This window comes from Oncorhynchus mykiss, chromosome 27, assembly GCF_013265735.2.
Source record: "Oncorhynchus mykiss isolate Arlee chromosome 27, USDA_OmykA_1.1, whole genome shotgun sequence".
NCBI lineage: Eukaryota > Metazoa > Chordata > Actinopteri > Salmoniformes > Salmonidae > Oncorhynchus > Oncorhynchus mykiss.
The window spans coordinates 46535629-46554645 of NC_048591.1; the positions used below are offsets into that span (position 1 = coordinate 46535629).

A 19017-nucleotide genomic window follows, 5' to 3' on the forward strand; every position below is an offset into this window, starting at 1 on the left:
AGGATGCATATGATGTCACTGACAGTAAATCCATAGAAAGCTAATGGAGGTTGTTTGTCATGTTTCCTGTCAGAACAAATACATGTTTACAGCTGCACATGGACAGACAGTGAGTTAATGAACGACAGACATGCGTAAGTAAGCACTTTAAGAGATTGCTACTCCCCCTTCTGAGTCAATAATGACGTGTGTGTGTGTATAATTTCCTATCAGATAATTAGCTCATCGTGGGTGAGATGACTTGGTAAGATAGCAGCTAGTGAGACTAGACCAGACAATACCAGTAATACAACAATGAAAATAAAAAATAATCACAAAATAAAATAAAAATCACTAAAGCCCCCCAAAGCCCAAATCTCTTCACCCAGGATCCAATAAGTACACTGTTTGTCCCCTCGCTCCCAAGGGTTGAGACATCTCTGTCCCCTCTCTCCCAAGGGTTGAGACAACTCTGTCCCCTCTCTCTCAGATAGGCATCCATCTGCCTTCATCCCTCTTTTCCATCCCCATTCTCCTTCCTGCCCCCCCCCCCCCCCCCCCCCCCCCCCATCCCCCCATTCCCCTTCCTGCTCCTCCATCCCACTCCCCCCATCCCCCTCACCCATTCCCCAGTCTCTTAACCCAGAGTCTTAGCTAGTGGGCTGTCGACCAGTCAGTTTTTGAAGGCCCCATATCGGCTAGCTTTACTGATGAAGGCCTTCAGCAGCTCGTGGTCCATGTCGGCGAAGGCCTGCGTCTGCGTAACAGCTGTCAGGTGGTTGACACAGAACTTGAAGCAGAACTCTTCCAGGTCCTGTAGGAGGAACAGGGAGATGGATGGCTGGTCAGTGGTCAGCGCTGGGGACAGGAGAAGTACAACACAGAGGGCAGTGACTGGTAGAGGACCTACTGGTACAACGAGAACAACACAACGAGAACAACACAGAGGGCAGTGACTGGAACAACACAACTAGAACAACACACAGGGCAGTGACTGGGAGAGGTAACAACTAGTACAACGGACAGGACAGAGAGGGTCTGTGGGCTGGCTGGTCAGTGTTCAGGTCTACGGGAGGACAACAGAGAGGGTCTGGGCTGGCTGGTCAGTGTTCAGGGTCTACGGGAGGACAACAGAGAGGGTCTGGGCTGGCTGGTCAGTGTTCAGGGTCAACGGGAGGACAACAGAGAGGGTCTGGGCTGGCTGGTCAATGTTCAGGTCTACGGGAGGACAACAGAGAGGGTCTGGGCTGGCTGGTCAGTGTTCAGGGTCTACGGGAGGACAACAGAGAGGGTCTGGGCTGGCTGGTCAGTGTTCAGGTCTACGGGAGGACAACAGAGAGGGTCTGGGCTGGCTGGTCAGTGTTCAGGTCTACAGGAGGACAACAGAGAGGGTCTGGGCTGGCTGGTCAGTTTTCAGGTCTACGGGAGGACAACAGAGAGGGTCTGGGCTGGCTGGTCAGTGTTCAGGTCTACGGGAGGACAACAGAGAGGGTCTGGGCTGGCTGGTCAGTGTTCAGGGTCTATGGGAGGACAACAGAGAGGGTCTGGGCTGGCTGGTCAGTGTTCAGGGTCTACGGGAGGACAACAGAGAGGGTCTGGGCTGGCTGGTCAGTGTTCAGGTCTACGGGAGGACAACAGAGAGGGTCTGTGGGCTGGCTGGTCAGTGTTCAGGGTCTACGGGAGGACAACAGAGAGGGTCTGGGCTGGCTGGTCAGTGTTCAGGTCTACGGGAGGACAACAAAGAGGGTCTGGGCTGGCTGGTCAGTGTTCAGGGTCAACGGGAGGACAACAGAGAGGGTCTGGGCTGGCTGGTCAGTGTTCAGGGTCTACGGGAGGACAACAGAGAGGGTCTGGGCTGGCTGGTCAGTGTTCAGGGTCTACGGGAGGACAACAGAACGTGTAAAGCCTCTTACCCTGGCCTCGTACTTGACGGCAGCAGAGAGCAGTGTAATGGCGTTTTCCTCAGAGATGCCTCTCTTGATGGTCTCCTGACACAGTCTCTTCAGACGCGTCTCACGGTAGAACGTAGCTAAGTCCAGGAGACCTACGGTACACACAGGAGAGATACATGGAATACGGCCCAAATGGTGGCCCAGTCATTTTATAGTGATCTCCTTCTGAGTCCAGGTTAACGGTGGAATTCTAGTGCATTTACAATACTTTCTATAAGCTGTCATAACTCACACGAGGCCATAGATGCTGATTTTGGGTGAGTGTGTAGAGGCGGCAGGGTAGTCTAGTGGTTAGAGTGTAGAGGCGGCAGGGTAGCCTAGTGGTTAGAGTGTAGAGGTGGCAGGGTAGCCTAGTGGTTAGAGTGTAGAGGAGGCAGGGTAGCCTATTGGTTAGAGTGTAGAGGTGGCAGGGTAGTCTAGTGGTTAGAGTGTAGAGGTGGCAGGGTAACCTAGTGGCTAGAGTGTAGAGGTGGCAGGGTAGCCTAGTGGTTAGAGTGTTGAGGCGGCATGGTAGCCTAGTGGTTAGAGTGTAGAGGTGGCAGGGTAGCCTAGTGGTTAGAGTGTAGAGGTGGCAGGGTAGCCTAGTGGTTAGAGTGTAGAGGCGGCAGGGTAGCCTAGTGGTTAGAGTGTAGAGGCGGCAGGGTAGCCTAGTGGTTAGAGTGTAGAGGCGGCAGGGTAGCCTAGTGGTTAGAGTGTAGAGGAGGCAGGGTAGCCTATTGGTTAGAGTGTAGAGGCGGCAGGGTAGCCTAGTGGTTAGAGTGTAGAGGAGGCAGGGTAGCCTATTGGTTAGAGTGTAGAGGTGGCAGGGTAGCCTAGTGGTTAGAGTGTAGAGGCGGCAGGGTAGCCTAGTGGTTAGAGTGTAGAGGCGGCAGGGTAGCCTAGTGGTTAGAGTGTAGAGGCGGCAGGGTAGCCTAGTGGTTAGAGTGTAGAGGAGGCAGGGTAGCCTATTGGTTAGAGTGTAGAGGTGGCAGGGTAGCCTAGTGGTTAGAGTGTAGAGGAGGCAGGGTAGCCTATTGGTTAGAGTGTAGAGGTGGCAGGGTAGTCTAGTGGTTAGAGTGTAGAGGTGGCAGGGTAACCTATTGGTTAGAGTGTAGAGGTGGCAGGGTAGTCTAGTGGTTAGAGTGTAGAGGTGGCAGGGTAACCTAGTGGTTAGAGTGTAGAGGTGGCAGGGTAGCCTAGTGGTTAGAGTGTAGAGGTGGCAGGGTAGGCTAGTGGTTAGAGTGTAGAGGAGGCAGGGTAGCCTAGTGGTTAGAGTGTAGAGGTGGCAAGGTGGCCTAGTGGTTAGAGTGTAGAGGTGGCAGGGCAGCCTAGTGGTTAGAGTGTAGAGGTGGCAAGGTAGCCTAGTGGTTAGAGTGTAGAGGCGGCAGGGTAGACTAGTGGTTAGAGTGTAGAGGCGGCAGGGTAGCCTAGTGGTTAGAGTGTAGAGGTGGCAGGGTGGCCTAGTGGTTAGAGTGTAGAGGCGGCAGGGTAGCCTAGTGGTTAGAGTGTAGAGGAGGCAGGGTAGCCTATTGGTTAGAGTGTAGAGGTGGCAGGGTAGCCTAGTGGTTAGAGTGTAGAGGCGGCAGGGTAGCCTAGCGGTTAGAGTGTAGAGGCGGCAGGGTAGACTAGTGGTTAGAGTGTAGAGGCGGCAGGGTAGCCTAGTGGTTAGAGTGTAGAGGTGGCAGGGTGGCCTAGTGGTTAGAGTGTAGAGGCGGCAGGGTAGCCTAGTGGTTAGAGTGTAGAGGAGGCAGGGTAGCCTATTGGTTAGAGTGTAGAGGAGGCAGGGTAGCCTATTGGTTAGAGTGTAGAGGTGGCAGGGTAGCCTAGTGGTTAGAGTGTTGAGGCGGCATGGTAGCCTAGTGGTTAGAGTGTAGAGGTGGCAGGGTAGCCTAGTGGTTAGAGTGTAGAGGTGGCAGGGTAGGCTAGTGGTTAGAGTGTAGAGGAGGCAGGGTAGCCTAGTGGTTAGAGTGTAGAGGTGGCAAGGTGGCCTAGTGGTTAGAGTGTAGAGGTGGCAGGGCAGCCTAGTGGTTAGAGTGTAGAGGTGGCAAGGTAGCCTAGTGGTTAGAGTGTAGAGGCGGCAGGGTAGACTAGTGGTTAGAGTGTAGAGGCGGCAGGGTAGCCTAGTGGTTAGAGTGTAGAGGTGGCAGGGTGGCCTAGTGGTTAGAGTGTAGAGGCGGCAGGGTAGCCTAGTGGTTAGAGTGTAGAGGAGGCAGGGTAGCCTATTGGTTAGAGTGTAGAGGTGGCAGGGTAGCCTAGTGGTTAGAGTGTAGAGGCGGCAGGGTAGCCTATTGGTTAGAGTGTAGAGGTGGCAGGGTAGCCTAGTGGTTAGAGTGTAGAGGAGGCAGGGTAGCCTATTGGTTAGAGTGTAGAGGTGGCAGGGTAGTCTAGTGGTTAGAGTGTAGAGGTGGCAGGGTAACCTAGTGGTTAGAGTGTAGAGGTGGCAGGGTAGCCTAGTGGTTAGAGTGTAGAGGTGGCAAGGTAGCCTAGTGGTTAGAGTGTAGAGGTGGCATGGTAGCCTAGTGGTTAGAGTGTAGAGGTGGCAGGGTAGCCTAGTGGTTAGAGTGTTGAGGCGGCATGGTAGCCTAGTGGTTAGAGTGTAGAGGAGGCAGGGTAGCCTAGTGGTTAGAGTGTAGAGGCGGTAGGGTAGCCTAGTGGTTAGAGTGTAGAGGTGGCAGGGTAGCCTAGTGGTTAGAGTGTAGAGGCGGCAGGGTAGCCTAGTGGTTAGAGTGTAGAGGTGGCAGGGTAGCCTAGTGGTTAGAGCGTAGAGGCGGCAGGGCAGCCTAGTGGTTAGAGTGTAGAGGCGGCAGGGTAGCCTAGTGGTTAGAGTGTAGAGGTGGCAGGGTAGCCTAGTGGTTAGAGCGTTGGACTAGTTGCAACCGAAAGGTTGCAAGATCGAATCCCCCGAGCTGACAAGGTACACATCTGTTGTATCTGCCTCCTGAACAGGCAGTTTAACCCACTGTTCCTAGGCCGTCATTGCAAATAAGAATTTGTTCTTAAATAAAAGGTTAAATAAATATATGAACCTATGGCGTCCTCCGGAGGCAGGTTGATGGTGTCTGTGTAAAGGTATTCGAGGAAGGCCCTGTAGACCAGGTAAGAGAACTGGTGAATCTCAATAGACTCCTCGTCTGTCTCGTTCAGCAACACACGGAAATGTTCACACCTGAAAACATGGAAAGATGACAACGGATCAGTCACCGTGGAGATCAGTCACCGTGGAGATCAGTCACCGCGGAGGGTGACAACAGACCAGTCCCCGTGGAGATCAGTCACCGTGGAGATCAGTCACCGTGGAGGGTGGCGACAGATCAGTCACCGTGGAGATCAGTCACCGTGGAGGGTGGCGACAGATCAGTCACCGTGGAGATCAGTCACCGCGGAGGGTGACAACAGACCAGTCCCCGTGGAGATCAGTCACCGTGGAGATCAGTCACCGTGGAGGGTGGCGACAGATCAGTCACCGTGGAGACCAGTCCACGTGGAGGGTGGCGACAGACCAGTCATCATGGAAAATATGTGCCCTGATGTGAAGTTTGAATTCAGCCCATGTTGATCTCTGAGCTTAGCTAGCTGCATATTAGATGCACTACAGGACCAAAAGTATGTGGATACCTGCTCGTCGAACATCTCATTCCACAATGATGGGCATTAATATGGAGGGGGTCCCCCCTTTGCTGCTATAACAGCCTCCACCCTTCTGGGAAGGCTTTCCACTAGATGTTGGAACATTGCTGCTATAACAGCCTCCACTCTTCTGGGAAGGCTTTTCACTAGATGTTGGAACATTGCTGCTATAACAGCCTCCACTCTTCTGGGAAGGCTTTCTACTAGATGTTGGAACATTGCTGCTATAACTGCCTCCACTCTTCTGGGAAGGCTTTTCACTAGATGTTGGAACATTGCTGCTATAACAGCCTCCACTCTTCTGGGAAGGCTTTCCACTAGATGTTGGAACATTGCTGCTATAACAGCCTCCACTCTTCTGGGAAGGCTTTCCACTAGATGTTGGAACATTGCTGCTATAACAGCCTCCACTCTTCTGGGAAGGCTTTCTACTAGATGTTGGAACATTGCTGCTATAACAGCCTCCACTCTTCTGAAAAGGCTAGAGGTTGGAACATTGCTGTGGGGACTTGCTTCCATTCAGCCACAAGAGCATTAGTGAGGTTGGGCGATTAGGCCTGGCTCGCAGTCAGCGTTCCAATTCACCCCAACGGTGTTCGATGGGGTTGAGGTCAGGGCTCTGCGCAGGCCAGTCAAGTTCTTCCACACCGATCTTGACAAACCATTTCTGTATGGACCTTGCTTTGTGCACGGGGGCATTGTCATGCTGAAACAGGAAAGGGCCTTCCCCAAACTGTTGCCACAAAGTTTGAAGCATAGAATCATCTAGAATGTAATTGTATGCTGTAGTGTTAAGATTTCCCTTCACTGGAACGAATGGGCCCGAACCATGAAAAACAGCCCCAGACCATTATTCCTCCTCCACCAAACTTTACAGTTGGCACTATGCATTGGGGCAAATAGCGTTCTCCTGGCTTCCGCCAAACCCAGATTTGTCAGTCGGACTGCCAGATGACGAAGAGTGATTCATCACCAGAGAAACATTTCCACTGATCCAGAGTCCAATGGCGGCGAGCTTTACACCACTCCAGCCGATGCCTGGCATTGTGCATGGTGATCTTAGGCTTGTGGTCGGCTGCTCGGCCACGGAAACCCATTTCATGAAGCTCCCGACGAACAGTGCTTGTGCTGATGTTGCTTCCAGAGGCAGTTTGGAACTCGGTAGTGAGAGTTGCAACTGAGGACAGACGATTTTTACACGCTTCAGCACTTGGTGGTCCCGTTCTGTGAGCTTGTGTGGTCTACCACTCCACGGCTGAGCCGTTGTTGCTCCTAGACGTTTCCACTTCAAAATAACAGCACTTACAGTTGACCGGGGCAGCTCTAGCAGAGCAAGAATATGACAAACTGACTTGTTGGAAAAGATGGCATCCCTATAACAGTGCCACTACGGGCCATTCTACTTCCAATGTTTGTCTATGGAGATTGCAATGCTGTGTGCTCGATTTTTAACGCCTGCTAGCAACTGGTGTGTGGCTAAAATAGCCCGAAAACACTCATTTGAAGAGGTGTCCATATACTTTTGCAAATATGCATCTAGTTTCTACACGGAGTACACCAAACATTAGGAACACCTGCCTCCGGCACCTACTACCACTTCCCCGTTCAAGTGACACATCAATGTCTTGCCCATTCACCCTCTGAAAGGCACACATACACAATCCATGTCTCAAATGGAGTCCAATCCTTCTGTCCTCTCCTTCATCTACACTGAGCGACATACAATTAGGGATCGTAGCTTTCACCTGGTCAATCTATGTCGGGGGGGGGGGGCAGCAGGTGTACTTAATGTTTTGTAAACTCTGTGTTTCAAACATACACATTTGGAGATGTAAAATAAATACATTTCTTTACCTCTGATTTGGCAAATCGAAAACGATAGCGTTTAAGGCATGAGGATGTTGCGTGCGAGTTTATAAAAAAAGAACCAGAGGGGAAACACTAGCCGTGTCCTTCCTCATAGCGTCAACAGGAAGGACAGACACACCGAGACCGAATCCTAGTTTCATACAACGCAGTGGTAACAAACATAGCAGACTTGGGAGGAGACAAGGAAGGCAACTACTGGAAATCACCGTGTCATTTCAACACATTGTTTACAGAAATGTTTGTAGCTGTTTGTCGGGGAGTGGGGTGGCATAAAAAAAAAACTAACTCTGAACCTGTGGCAACATGTGTATAATTGAAAGAAGTTACCCGTTTTAGCCTGCAGGGGGTCTCGCCTTGACTAGGGGAGACGAGAGAGAGACTTGACTAGGGGAGGGGAGAGAGAGACTTGACTAGGGGAGGGGAGAGAGAGAGAGAGAGACTTGACTAGGGGAGACGAGAGAGAGACTTGACTAGGGGAGGGGAGAGAGAGAGAGACTTGACTAGGGGAGACGAGAGAGAGACTTGACTAGGGGAGGGGAGAGAGAGAGAGAGAGAGACTTGACTAGGGGAGACGAGAGAGAGACTTGACTAGGGGAGGGGAGAGAGAGAGAGAGAGACTTGACTAGGGGAGACGAGAGAGAGACTTGACTAGGAGAGAGAGAGAGAGAGAGAGAGAGAGAGAGAGAGAGAGCGAGAGAGCGAGAGAGAGAGAGAGAGAGAGACTTGACTAGGGGAGGGAGAGAGAGAGAGAGACTTGACTAGGGGAGGGAGAGAGAGAGAGAGAGAGAGACTTGACTAGGGGAGGGAGAGAGAGAGAGAGAGACTTGACTAGGGGAGGGAGAGAGAAAGAGACTTGACTAGGGGAGGGAGAGAGAAAGAGACTTGACTAGGGGAGGGAGAGAGAGAGAGAGACTTGACTAGGGGAGGGAGAGAGAGAGAGAGACTTGACTAGGGGAGGGAAAGAGAGAGAGAGAGAGAGAGAGAGAGAGAGAGAGAGAGACTTGACTAGGGGAGGGGAGAGAGACTTGACTAGGGGAGGGGAGAGAGAGAGAGAGAGACTTGACTAGGGGAGGGAAAGAGAGAGAGAGAGAGAGAGACAGAGAGAGAGAGAGAGAGAGAGAGAGAGAGAGAGAGCGAGAGAGAGAGAGAGAGAGAGACTTGACTAGGGGAGGGAGAGAGAGAGAGAGACTTGACTAGGGGAGGGAGAGAGAGAGAGAGAGACTTGACTAGGGGAGGGAGAGAGAGAGAGACTTGACTAGGGGAGGGAGAGAGAGAGAGACTTGACTAGGGGAGGGAGAGAGACTTGACTAGGGGAGGGAGAGAGAGAGAGAGACTTGACTAGGGGAGGGAAAGAGAGAGAGAGAGAGAGAGAGAGAGAGAGAGAGACTTGACTAGGGGAGGGGAGAGAGAGAGAGACTTGACTAGGGGAGGGAGAGAGAGAGAGAGAGACTTGACTAGGGGAGGGAGAGAGAGAGAGACTTGACTAGGGGAGGGAGAGAGAGAGAGAGACTTGACTAGGGGAGGGAGAGAGAGAGAGAGACTTGACTAGGGGAGGGAAAGAGAGAGAGAGAGAGAGAGAGAGAGAGAGAGACTTGACTAGGGGAGGGGAGAGAGACTTGACTAGGGGAGGGGAGAGAGAGAGAGAGACACTTGACTAGGGGAGGGGAGAGAGGGAGAGAGAGAGGCTTGACTAGGGGAGGGGAGAGAGACTTGACTAGGGGAGGGGAGAGAGAGAGAGAGACACTTGACTAGGGGAGGGGAGAGAGACTTGACTAGGGGAGGGGAGAGAGAGAGAGAGACACTTGACTAGGGGAGGGGAGAGAGACTTGACTAGGGGAGGGGAGAGAGAGAGAGAGACACTTGACTAGGGGAGGGGAGAGAGGGAGAGAGAGAGGCTTGACTAGGGGAGGGGAGAGGTCTGAGGAGGAGGAATGATTAAGTTCCTAACATGTATTCCCTACCAGTGACCGGCAGCTATCTCTCTGGGTCTCTCCAGTGACCAGACGGTGATCTGTGTTTTGCAAGCAGGCAGGTTGATAGTGTGGGGGGGGCACAGTGGTACAAATAACTAAATAACCTTCAGAGTGGTGTTGTACCTCAAATAAATGATGTATTTACAGAGGAAAAGTGAACGAACGTAACAACACTTCAGTAGAAATACTAAAAACACACAGCATATACCGAATAAATATGTCTCGGGTTAACAGTTGTTTGGATAAAAACGAAATGAACGTTATCATTGTATTAAACAAATAAATTTGATTTGATTTGATTAAACAGTGGTTCTGTGTGACCAAGGCCCATAAGGAGACCACCTGGGTCTGTTTGGAACCGTTTACACAGGCAGCCCAAATTCTGATCTTCTCCCCACCCTCCCAACTATTGTCAAATGAGCTGATCTGATTGGTATAGAAGATGTGAATTGGCCTGCCTGTGTAAACTCAAGTCCTTTTAGGTACCTGATCTTTAGGAGGGCTTTGTGTACGTGGATACACTTTCCATCCACAAGGAACTTGAGATCTGAGATGTCCGGGCTGTCAAACTCCCTCTTCAGAGACTGGGCCACCGTCAGATAGTCATCACCGTCTGAATAACACAGACCAAAAAAATCAGTCAGTCCTCTAAAAGAGGCCAGAGCAACGAAAACACTCAAACCCATTGGAAATACTTAAAATAGTATCTGATCCCAGGTCTGTAACCATCATCACATCCTGTACAGCCTCAGTCTTACCCACGGTTGAGGAGGTGTGTCAGTCTTACCCACGGTTGAGGAGGTGTCAGTCTTACCCACGGTGAGGTGGTGTGTCAGTCTTACCCACGGTGAGGAGGTGTGTCAGTCTTACCCACGGTTGAGGAGGTGTCAGTCTTACCCACGGTGAGGTGGTGTGTCAGTCTTACCCACGGTGAGGAGGTGTGTCAGTCTTACCCACGGTGAGGAGGTGTGTCAGTCTTACCCACGGTGAGGTGGTGTGTCAGTCTTACCCACGGTGAGGAGGTGTGTCAGTCTTACCCACGGTGAGGAGGTGTGTCAGTCTTACCCACGGTGAGGAGGTGTGTCAGTCTTACCCACGGTGAGGAGGTGTGTCAGTCTTACCCACGGTGAGGAGGTGTGTCAGTCTTACCCACGGTGAGGAGGTGTGTCAGTCTTACCCACGGTGAGGAGGTGTGTCAGTCTAACCCACGGTGAGGAGGTGTGTCAGTCTAACCTACGGTGAGGAGGTGTGTCAGTCTTACCCACGGTGAGGTGTACCCACGGTGAGGAGGTGTATCAGTATTACCCACGGTGAGGAGGTGTATCAGTCTTACCCACGGTGAGGAGGTGTACCCACGGTGAGGAGGTGTGTCAGTCTTACCCACGGTGAGGAGGTGTGTCAGTATTACCCACGGTGAGGAGGTGTATCAGTCTTACCCACGGTGAGGAGATGCCATGTGACAGCGGGCGTAGCGAAGCAAGCAAAGACATCGTCAGTGCTGGCGAAGTGAGTGAGGTGAGGGCAGGCTACAGCTTGACCCCTACACTGACCCCACATCAGCACCTGACCGCTCTGAGTCTTAGCTGCAGACGTATGGCTGGTGTGGCACGCTGCCACCTCCACCATCCTACAGAGTGACAGGACAGACGAGGAGGACAGACAGACAGGACAGACAGACAGGACAGACAGACAGGACAGACATCAGTCTTTTAGACACCTCGCTAGGCCAGACAACCTGACTGTGGCAAAGACAGGCCGGACAACCTGACTGTGGCAAAGACAGGCCGGACAACCTGACTGTGGCAAAGACAGGCCGGACAACCTGACTGTGACAAAGACAGGCCGGACAACCTGACTGTGGCAAAGACAGGCCGGACAACCTGACTGTGGCAAAGACAGGCCGGACAACCTGACTGTGGCAAAGACAGGCCAGACAACCTGACTGTGGCAAAGACAGGCCGGACAACCTGACTGTGGCAAAGACAGGCCGGACAACCTGACTGTGGCAAAGACAGGCCGGACAACCTGACTGTGGCAAAGACAGGCCGGACAACCTGACTGTGGCAAAGACAGGCCGGACAACCTGACTGTGGCAAAGACAGGCCGGACAACCTGACTGTGGCAAAGACAGGCCGGACAACCTGACTGTGGCAAAGACAGGCCAGACAACCTGACTGTGGCAAAGACAGGCTAGACAACCTGAATGTGGCAAAGACAGGCCGGACAACCTGACTGTGGCAAAGACAGGCCGGACAACCTGACTGTGGCAAAGACAGGCCGGACAACCTGACTGTGGCAAAGACAGGCCAGACAACCTGACTGTGGCAAAGACAGGCCGGACAACATGACTGTGACAAAGACAGGCCAGACAACCTGACTGTGGCAAAGACAGGCCGGACAACCTGACTGTGGCAAAGACAGGCCGGACAACCTGACTGTGGCAAAGACAGGCCAGACAACCTGACTGTGGCAAAGACAGGCTAGACAACCTGACTGTGGCAAAGACAGGCTGGAACAAAACAGTCTTCTTCAAGTGAAGGATTTCACTGAGCAGCATTAGAGTTCAATAGATACATAATGATCAACAAGCATTATTATAACAAAAAACGTAGACCGACGAGATAAATACAGGCTGGAACACAACAACAGTCTCATAATTCCAATGAGCAACCCAACCCAACCCCAACCCTTCCAGGGCTTTTTCACCACAACCTGAACCCTTCAAGGGCTTTTTCACCACAACCTCAACCCTTCCAGGGCTTTTTCACCACAACCCCAACCCTTCCAGGGCTTTTTCACCCCAACCTCAACCCTTCCAGGGCTAGTCACCCCAACCCTTCCAGGGCTTGTCACCCCAACCCTTCCAGGGCTTTTCACCCCAACCCTTCCAGGGCTTTTCACCCCAACCTAAACCCTTCCAGGGCTTTTCACCCCAACCTAAACCCCTCCAGGGCTTTTCACCCCAACCCTTCCAGGGCTTTTCACCCCAACCTAAACCCTTCTAGGGGTTTTCACCCCAACCTAAACCCTTCCAGGGCTTTTCACCCCAACCTAAACCCCTCCAGGGCTTTTCACCCCAACCTAAACCCCTCCAGGGCTTTTCACCCCAACCTAAACCCTTCCAGGGCTTTTCACCCCAACCTAAACCCTTCCAGGGCTTTTCACTCCAACCTAAACCCCTCCAGGGCTTTTCACCCCAACCTAAACCCTTCCAGGGCTTGTCACCCCAACCCTTCCAGGGCTTTTCACCCCAACCTAAACCCTTCTAGGGGTTTTTCAATGGAAAGATCTTTGCCAAGATACTGAAGTGACTCTAGCCCTGTTTATACCTGGTTCTAACTTGTGTCCTTCATCCTGATTTTGTCCATATTCTGATTGTGGCCACATTTGAAGACCGGTGTAGATAATCAAAAGACAAATTGTGATGTGATTACCTCCAGAGGGTAGTCTGTGATGTGATTACCTCCAGAGGGTAGTCTGTGATGTGATTACCTCCAGAGGGTAGTCTGTGATGTGATTACCTCCAGAGGGTCGTCTGTGATGTGATTACCTCCAGAGGGTCGTCTGTGATGTGATTACCTCCAGAGGGTCGTCTGTGATTACCTCCAGAGGGTCGTCTGTGATGTGATTACCTCCAGAGGGTCGTCTGTGATGTGATTACCTCCAGAGAGTCGTCTGTGATGTGATTACCTCCAGAGGGTAGTCTGTGATTACCTCCAGAGGGTAGTCTGTGATTACCTCCAGAGGGTAGTCTGTGATTACCTCCAGAGGGTAGTCTGTGAATACCTCCAGAGGGTTGTCTGTGATGTGATTACCTCCAGAGGGGAGTCTGTGATGTGATTACCTCCAGAGGGTAGTATGGGTCTGGATATCTTACAAGTGTAGACAGATCTGGACAAAACCATTTAAAATCGCCATTATCCTACCCTCTAAAATCACTGGTAGGTGGCACCATTATCCTACCCTCTAAAATCACTGGTAGGTGGCACCATTATCCCACCCTCTAAAATCACTGGTAGGTGGCACCATTATCCCACCCTCTAATATCACTGGTAGGTGGCACCATTATCCCACCCTCTAATATCACTGGTAGGTGGCACCATTATCCCACCCTCTAAAATCACTGGTAGGTGGCACCATTATCTCACCCTCTAATATCACTGGTAGGTGGCACCCTTATCCCACCCTCTAATATCACTGGTAGGTGGCACCATTATCCCACCCTCTAATATCACTGGTAGTTGGCACCATTATCCCACCCTCTAATATCACTGGTAGTTGGCACCATTATCCCACCCTCTAAAATCACCGGTAGGTGGCACCATTATCCCACCCTCTAATATCACTGGTAGGTGGCACCATTATCCCGCCCTCTAAAATCACCGGTAGGTGGCACCATTATCCCACCCTCTAATATCACTGGTAGTTGGCACCATTATCCCACCCTCTAAAATCACTGGTAGGTGGCACCATTATCCTACCCTCTAATATCACTGGTAGGTGGCACCATTATCCCGCCCTCTAAAATCACCGGTAGGTGGCACCATTATCCCACCCTCTAATATCACTGGTAGTTGGCACCATTATCCCACCCTCTAAAATCACTGGTAGGTGGCACCATTATCCTACCCTCTAATATCACTGGTAGGTGGCACCATTATCCCGCCCTCTAAAATCACCGGTAGGTGGCACCATTATCCCACCCTCTAATATCACTGGTAGTTGGCACCATTATCCCGCCCTCTAAAATCACCGGTAGGTGGCACCATTATCCTACCCTCTAATATCACTGGTAGGTGGCACCATTATCCCGCCCTCTAAAATCACCGGTAGGTGGCACCATTATCCTACCCTCTAATATCACTGGTAGGTGGCACCATTATCCTACCCTCTAAAATCACCGGTAGGTGGCACCATTGACTGAACACATCACTATATTTCTTAGAATAAATAAATATTTTGAAAGAGTAGCTGTGAAATAATTTGCACAAAAGGGACCAAGGAAATCTGGTCACAACGCAGACTCAGTCTACACCACGTGTAGACAACTTGTGTGGAAATGACGGCACCTTCAGAATGTGGACAAGATCGTGACAAAAAGGACCCATGTTCACACCAGGTTTAAACGGGGCTATTGCCAATGAATCGTATGCCACCACTAGCATCATCAGTATGGGGAAGACGAGACCAAGAGAACACACTAGCGACACCTTGCATATAAATGAGTTTCTTCATTTCATTTGACAAGGACAAGGTGAGATTTCAATCCAGGACCTGGGGGTTTAACATGTCACCAAAGAACAGATCTCTTTGCAGTGTGTAACAAGCACCACTTCCACTAAAGTTTTATGTCAAAGCGTAGGCTAATGTCCACGGTAGCTCCATGAACACACCAGGATAATACTGCTCCATGAACACACCAGGATAATACTGCTCCATGAACACAGCAGGATAATACTGCTCCATGAACACACCAGGATAATACTGCTCCATGAACACACCAGGATAATACTGCTCCATGAACACACCAGGATAATACTGCTCCATGAACACACCAGGAGAATACTGCTCCATGAACACACCAGGATAATACTGCTCCATGAACACACCAGGATAATACTGCTCCATGAACACACCAGGATAATACTGCTCCATGAACACACCAGGATAATACTGCTCCATGAACACACCAGGATAATACTGCTCCATGAACACACCAGGATAATACTGCTCCATGAACAGACCAGGATAATACTGCTCCATGAACAGACCAGGATAATACTGCTCCATGAACAGACCAGGATAATACTGCTCCATGAACAGACCAGGATAATACTGCTCCATGAACAGACCAGGATAATACTGCTCCATGAACAGACCAGGATAATACTGCTCCATGAACAGACCAGGATAATACTGCTCCATGAACAGACCAGGATAATACACCAGGATAATACTGCTCCATTAACAGACCAGGATAATACTGCTCCATGAACAGACCAGGATAATACTGCTCCATGAACAGACCAGGATAATACTGCTCCATGAACAGACCAGGATAATACACCAGGATAATACTGCTCCATTAACAGACCAGGATAATACTGCTCCATGAACACACCAGGATAATACACCAGGATAATACTGCTCCATGAACAGACCAGGATAATACACCAGGATAATACTGCTCCATGAACAGACCAGGATAATACACCAGGATAATACTGCTCCATGAACACACCAGGATAATACTGCTCCATGAACACACCAGGATAATACTGCTCCATGAACACACCAGGATAATACTGCTCCATGAACAGACCAGGATAATACTGCTCCATGAACAGACCAGGATAATACTGCTCCATGAACAGACCAGGATAATACTGCTCCATGAACAGACCAGGATAATACACCAGGATAATACTGCTCCGTGAACAGACCAGGATAATACACCAGGATAATACTGCTCCATGAACAGACCAGGATAATACTGCTCCATGAACAGACCAGGATAATACACCAGGATAATACTGCTCCATGAACACACCAGGATAATACTGCTCCATGAACACACCAGGATAATACACCAGGATAATACTGCTCCATGAACAGAGCAGGATAATACACCAGGATAATACTGCTCCATGAACACACCAGGATAATACACCAGGATAATACTGCTCCATGAACAGACCAGGATAATACACCAGGATAATACTGCTCCATGAACAGACCAGGATAATACTGCTCCATGAACAGACCAGAATAATACTGCTCCATGAACACACCAGGATAATACACCAGGATAATACTGCTCCATGAACACACCAGGATAATACTGCTCCATGAACACACCAGGATAATACTGCTCCATGAACAGACCAGGATAATACTGCTCCATGAACAGACCAGGATAATACTGCTCCATGAACAGACCAGGATAATACTGCTCCATGAACAGACCAGGATAATACACCAGGATAATACTGCTCCATGAACAGACCAGGATAATACACCAGGATAATACTGCTCCATGAACAGACCAGGATAATACACCAGGATAATACTGCTCCATGAACAGACCAGGATAATACTGCTCCATGAACAGACCAGGATAATACTGCTCCATGAACACACCAGGATAATACTGCTCCATGAACAGACCAGGATAATACACCAGGATAATACTGCTCCATGAACACACCAGGATAATACACCAGGATAATACTGCTCCATGAACACACCAGGATAATACTGCTCCATGAACACACCAGGATAATACTGCTCCATGAACACACCAGGATAATACTGCTCCATGAACACACCAGGATAATACTGCTCCATGAACACACCAGGATAATACTGCTCCATGAACACACCAGGATAATACTGCTCCATGAACACACCAGGATAATACACCAGGATAATACTGTGAAATCAGAACGATATGAAAGAATGAAACTCTAGACATCACCCTAGCCTACCCTGGAGGCCGTCCTACCCTGGAGGCCGTCCTACCCTGGAGGCCGTCCTACCCTGGAGGCCGTCCTACCCTGGGGACCTGGAGGAGGTCCTGACTGGGACAGAGGAACTCACCTCTCCTTGTCTGTGTTGATGAGTGTAGGGACAGCCTGGTTACTCTTATTGCCTGTCCCCAGCTGGCCATAAGAGTTGGCCCCCCAAGCGTAAATAAAGCCCTCGTCTGTCAGCGCCAGCGTATGTGCGTAGCCACAAGCAACCTGCACGGCACAGAGAAACAGGAAGTCAATATTCAGAACTTCCTATGTCATTACCCTGCATCTTCCTACCTGCACAGCACAACCAACCATGAGTCCCACACACAGCTAACAGAGTAGGTTTGGGTTGACTCCTCACCTGTATAATGTGGACTCCTCACCTGTATAATGTGGACTCCTCACCTGTATAATGTGGACTCCTCACCTGTATAATGTGGACTCCTCACCTGTATAATGTTGACTCCCTGTAGAGCTGCGATCCTACACGGGGTCTGCTGGTTCCCATTGTTGCCCAGACCAAGCTGCCCGTTGCAGTTATAGCCCCAACCATAGGTCTGCAAACAGATCGCAGATTACAGTCCTACAGATAGCAACAGGACGGGGTTGTAGTCCTACAGATAGCAACAGGACAGGGTTGTAGTCCTACAGATAGCAACAGGACAGGGTTGTAGTCCTACAGATAGCAACAGGACAGGGTTGTAGTCCTACAGATAGCAACAGGACAGGGTTGTAGTCCTACAGATAGCAACAGGACAGGGTTGTAGTCCTACAGTGAGCAACAAGACAGGGTTGGAGTCCTACAGAGAGCAACAGGACAGGGTTGTAGTCCTACAGATGGCAACAGGACAGGGTTGTAGTCCTACAGATGGCAACAGGACAGGGTTGTAGTCCTACAGATAGCAACAGGACAGGGTTGTAGTCCTACAGATAGCAACAGGACAGGGTTGTAGTCCTACAGATGGCAACAGGACAGGGTTGTAGTCCTACAGATGGCAACAGGACAGGGTTGTAGTCCTACAGATAGCAACAGGACAGGGTTGTAGTCCTACAGATAGCAACAGGACAGGGTTGTAGTCCTACAGATAGCAACAGGACAGGGTTGTAGTCCTACAGATAGCAACAGGACGGGGTTGTAGTTCTACAGATAGTGTAGTCCTACAGATAGCAACAGGACAGGGTTGGAGTCCTACAGATAGCAACAGGACAGGGTTGGAGTCCTACAGATAGAAAACAGGGCAGGGTTGGAGTCCTACAGATAGCAACAGGACAGGGTTGGAGTCCTACAGATAGCAACAGGACAGGGTTGTAGTCCTACAGACAGCAACAGGACAGGGTTGTAGTCCTACAGATATCAACAGGACAGGGTTGTAGTCCTACAGATAGCAACAGGACAGGGTTGTAGTCCTACAGATAGCAACAGGACAGGGTTGGAGTCCTACCGATAGCAACAGGACAGGGTTGTAGTCCTACAGATAGCAACAGGACAGGGTTGTTAAGTCCTACAGATATCAACAGGACAGGGTAGTCCTACAGATAGTGTAGTCCTACAGATAGCAACAGGACGGGGTTGTAGTTCTACTGATAGTGTAGTCCTACAGACAGCAACAGGACAGGGTTGTAGTCCTACAGATATCAACAGGACAGGGTTGTAGTCCTACAGATAGCAACAGGACAGGGTTGTAGTCCTACAGATAGCAACAGGACAGGGTTGTAGTCCTACAGATAGCAACAGGACAGCGTTGTTAAGTCCTACAGATAGCAACAGGACAGGGTTGTAGTCCTACAGATAGCAACAGGACAGGGTTGGAGTCCTACCGATAGCAACAGGACAGGGTTGTAGTCCTACAGATAGCAACAGGACAGGGTTGTTAAGTCCTACAGATATCAACAGGACAGGGTAGTCCTACAGATAGTGTAGTCCTACAGATTGCAACAGGACAGGGTTGTAGTCCTACAGATATCAACAGGACAGCGTTGTTAAGTCCTACAGATAGCAACAGGACAGGGTTGTTAAGTCCTACAGATAGCAACGGGACAGGGTTGTCCTATCCTACAGATAGTGGGACGATAACCCTGCCCTGTTGCCATCTGTGGGACTATATAAATACAATCCATCCT

General features: G+C 50.4%; 1 protein-coding gene across 4 annotated transcripts in view; it reads right to left on the minus strand.

Moving 5' to 3' along the window:
- Nucleotides 1–572: 572 nt before the first annotated feature.
- The window catches only part of rcbtb2 (regulator of chromosome condensation (RCC1) and BTB (POZ) domain containing protein 2), a 35473-nt gene continuing 17028 nt past the window's right edge, over nucleotides 573–19017 (minus strand). For 3 of the 4 annotated variants that reach the window (XM_036965178.1, XM_036965177.1, XM_036965176.1), the window contains exons 6-12: nucleotides 17346–17453; nucleotides 16979–17121; nucleotides 10816–11006; nucleotides 9866–9992; nucleotides 4937–5076; nucleotides 1893–2023; nucleotides 573–793 (exon numbers count right to left, since the gene is read on the minus strand). In XM_036965178.1, the coding sequence (XP_036821073.1) occupies nucleotides 653–793; nucleotides 1893–2023; nucleotides 4937–5076; nucleotides 9866–9992; nucleotides 10816–11006; nucleotides 16979–17121; nucleotides 17346–17453 (981 nt within the window). In that variant the 3' untranslated portion in view covers nucleotides 573–652. Of the gene's footprint in view, nucleotides 838–1892; nucleotides 2024–4936; nucleotides 5077–9865; nucleotides 9993–10815; nucleotides 11007–16978; nucleotides 17122–17345; nucleotides 17454–19017 lie in introns of all 4 variants that reach the window. The other variant, XM_036965179.1, reaches the window with a different exon arrangement.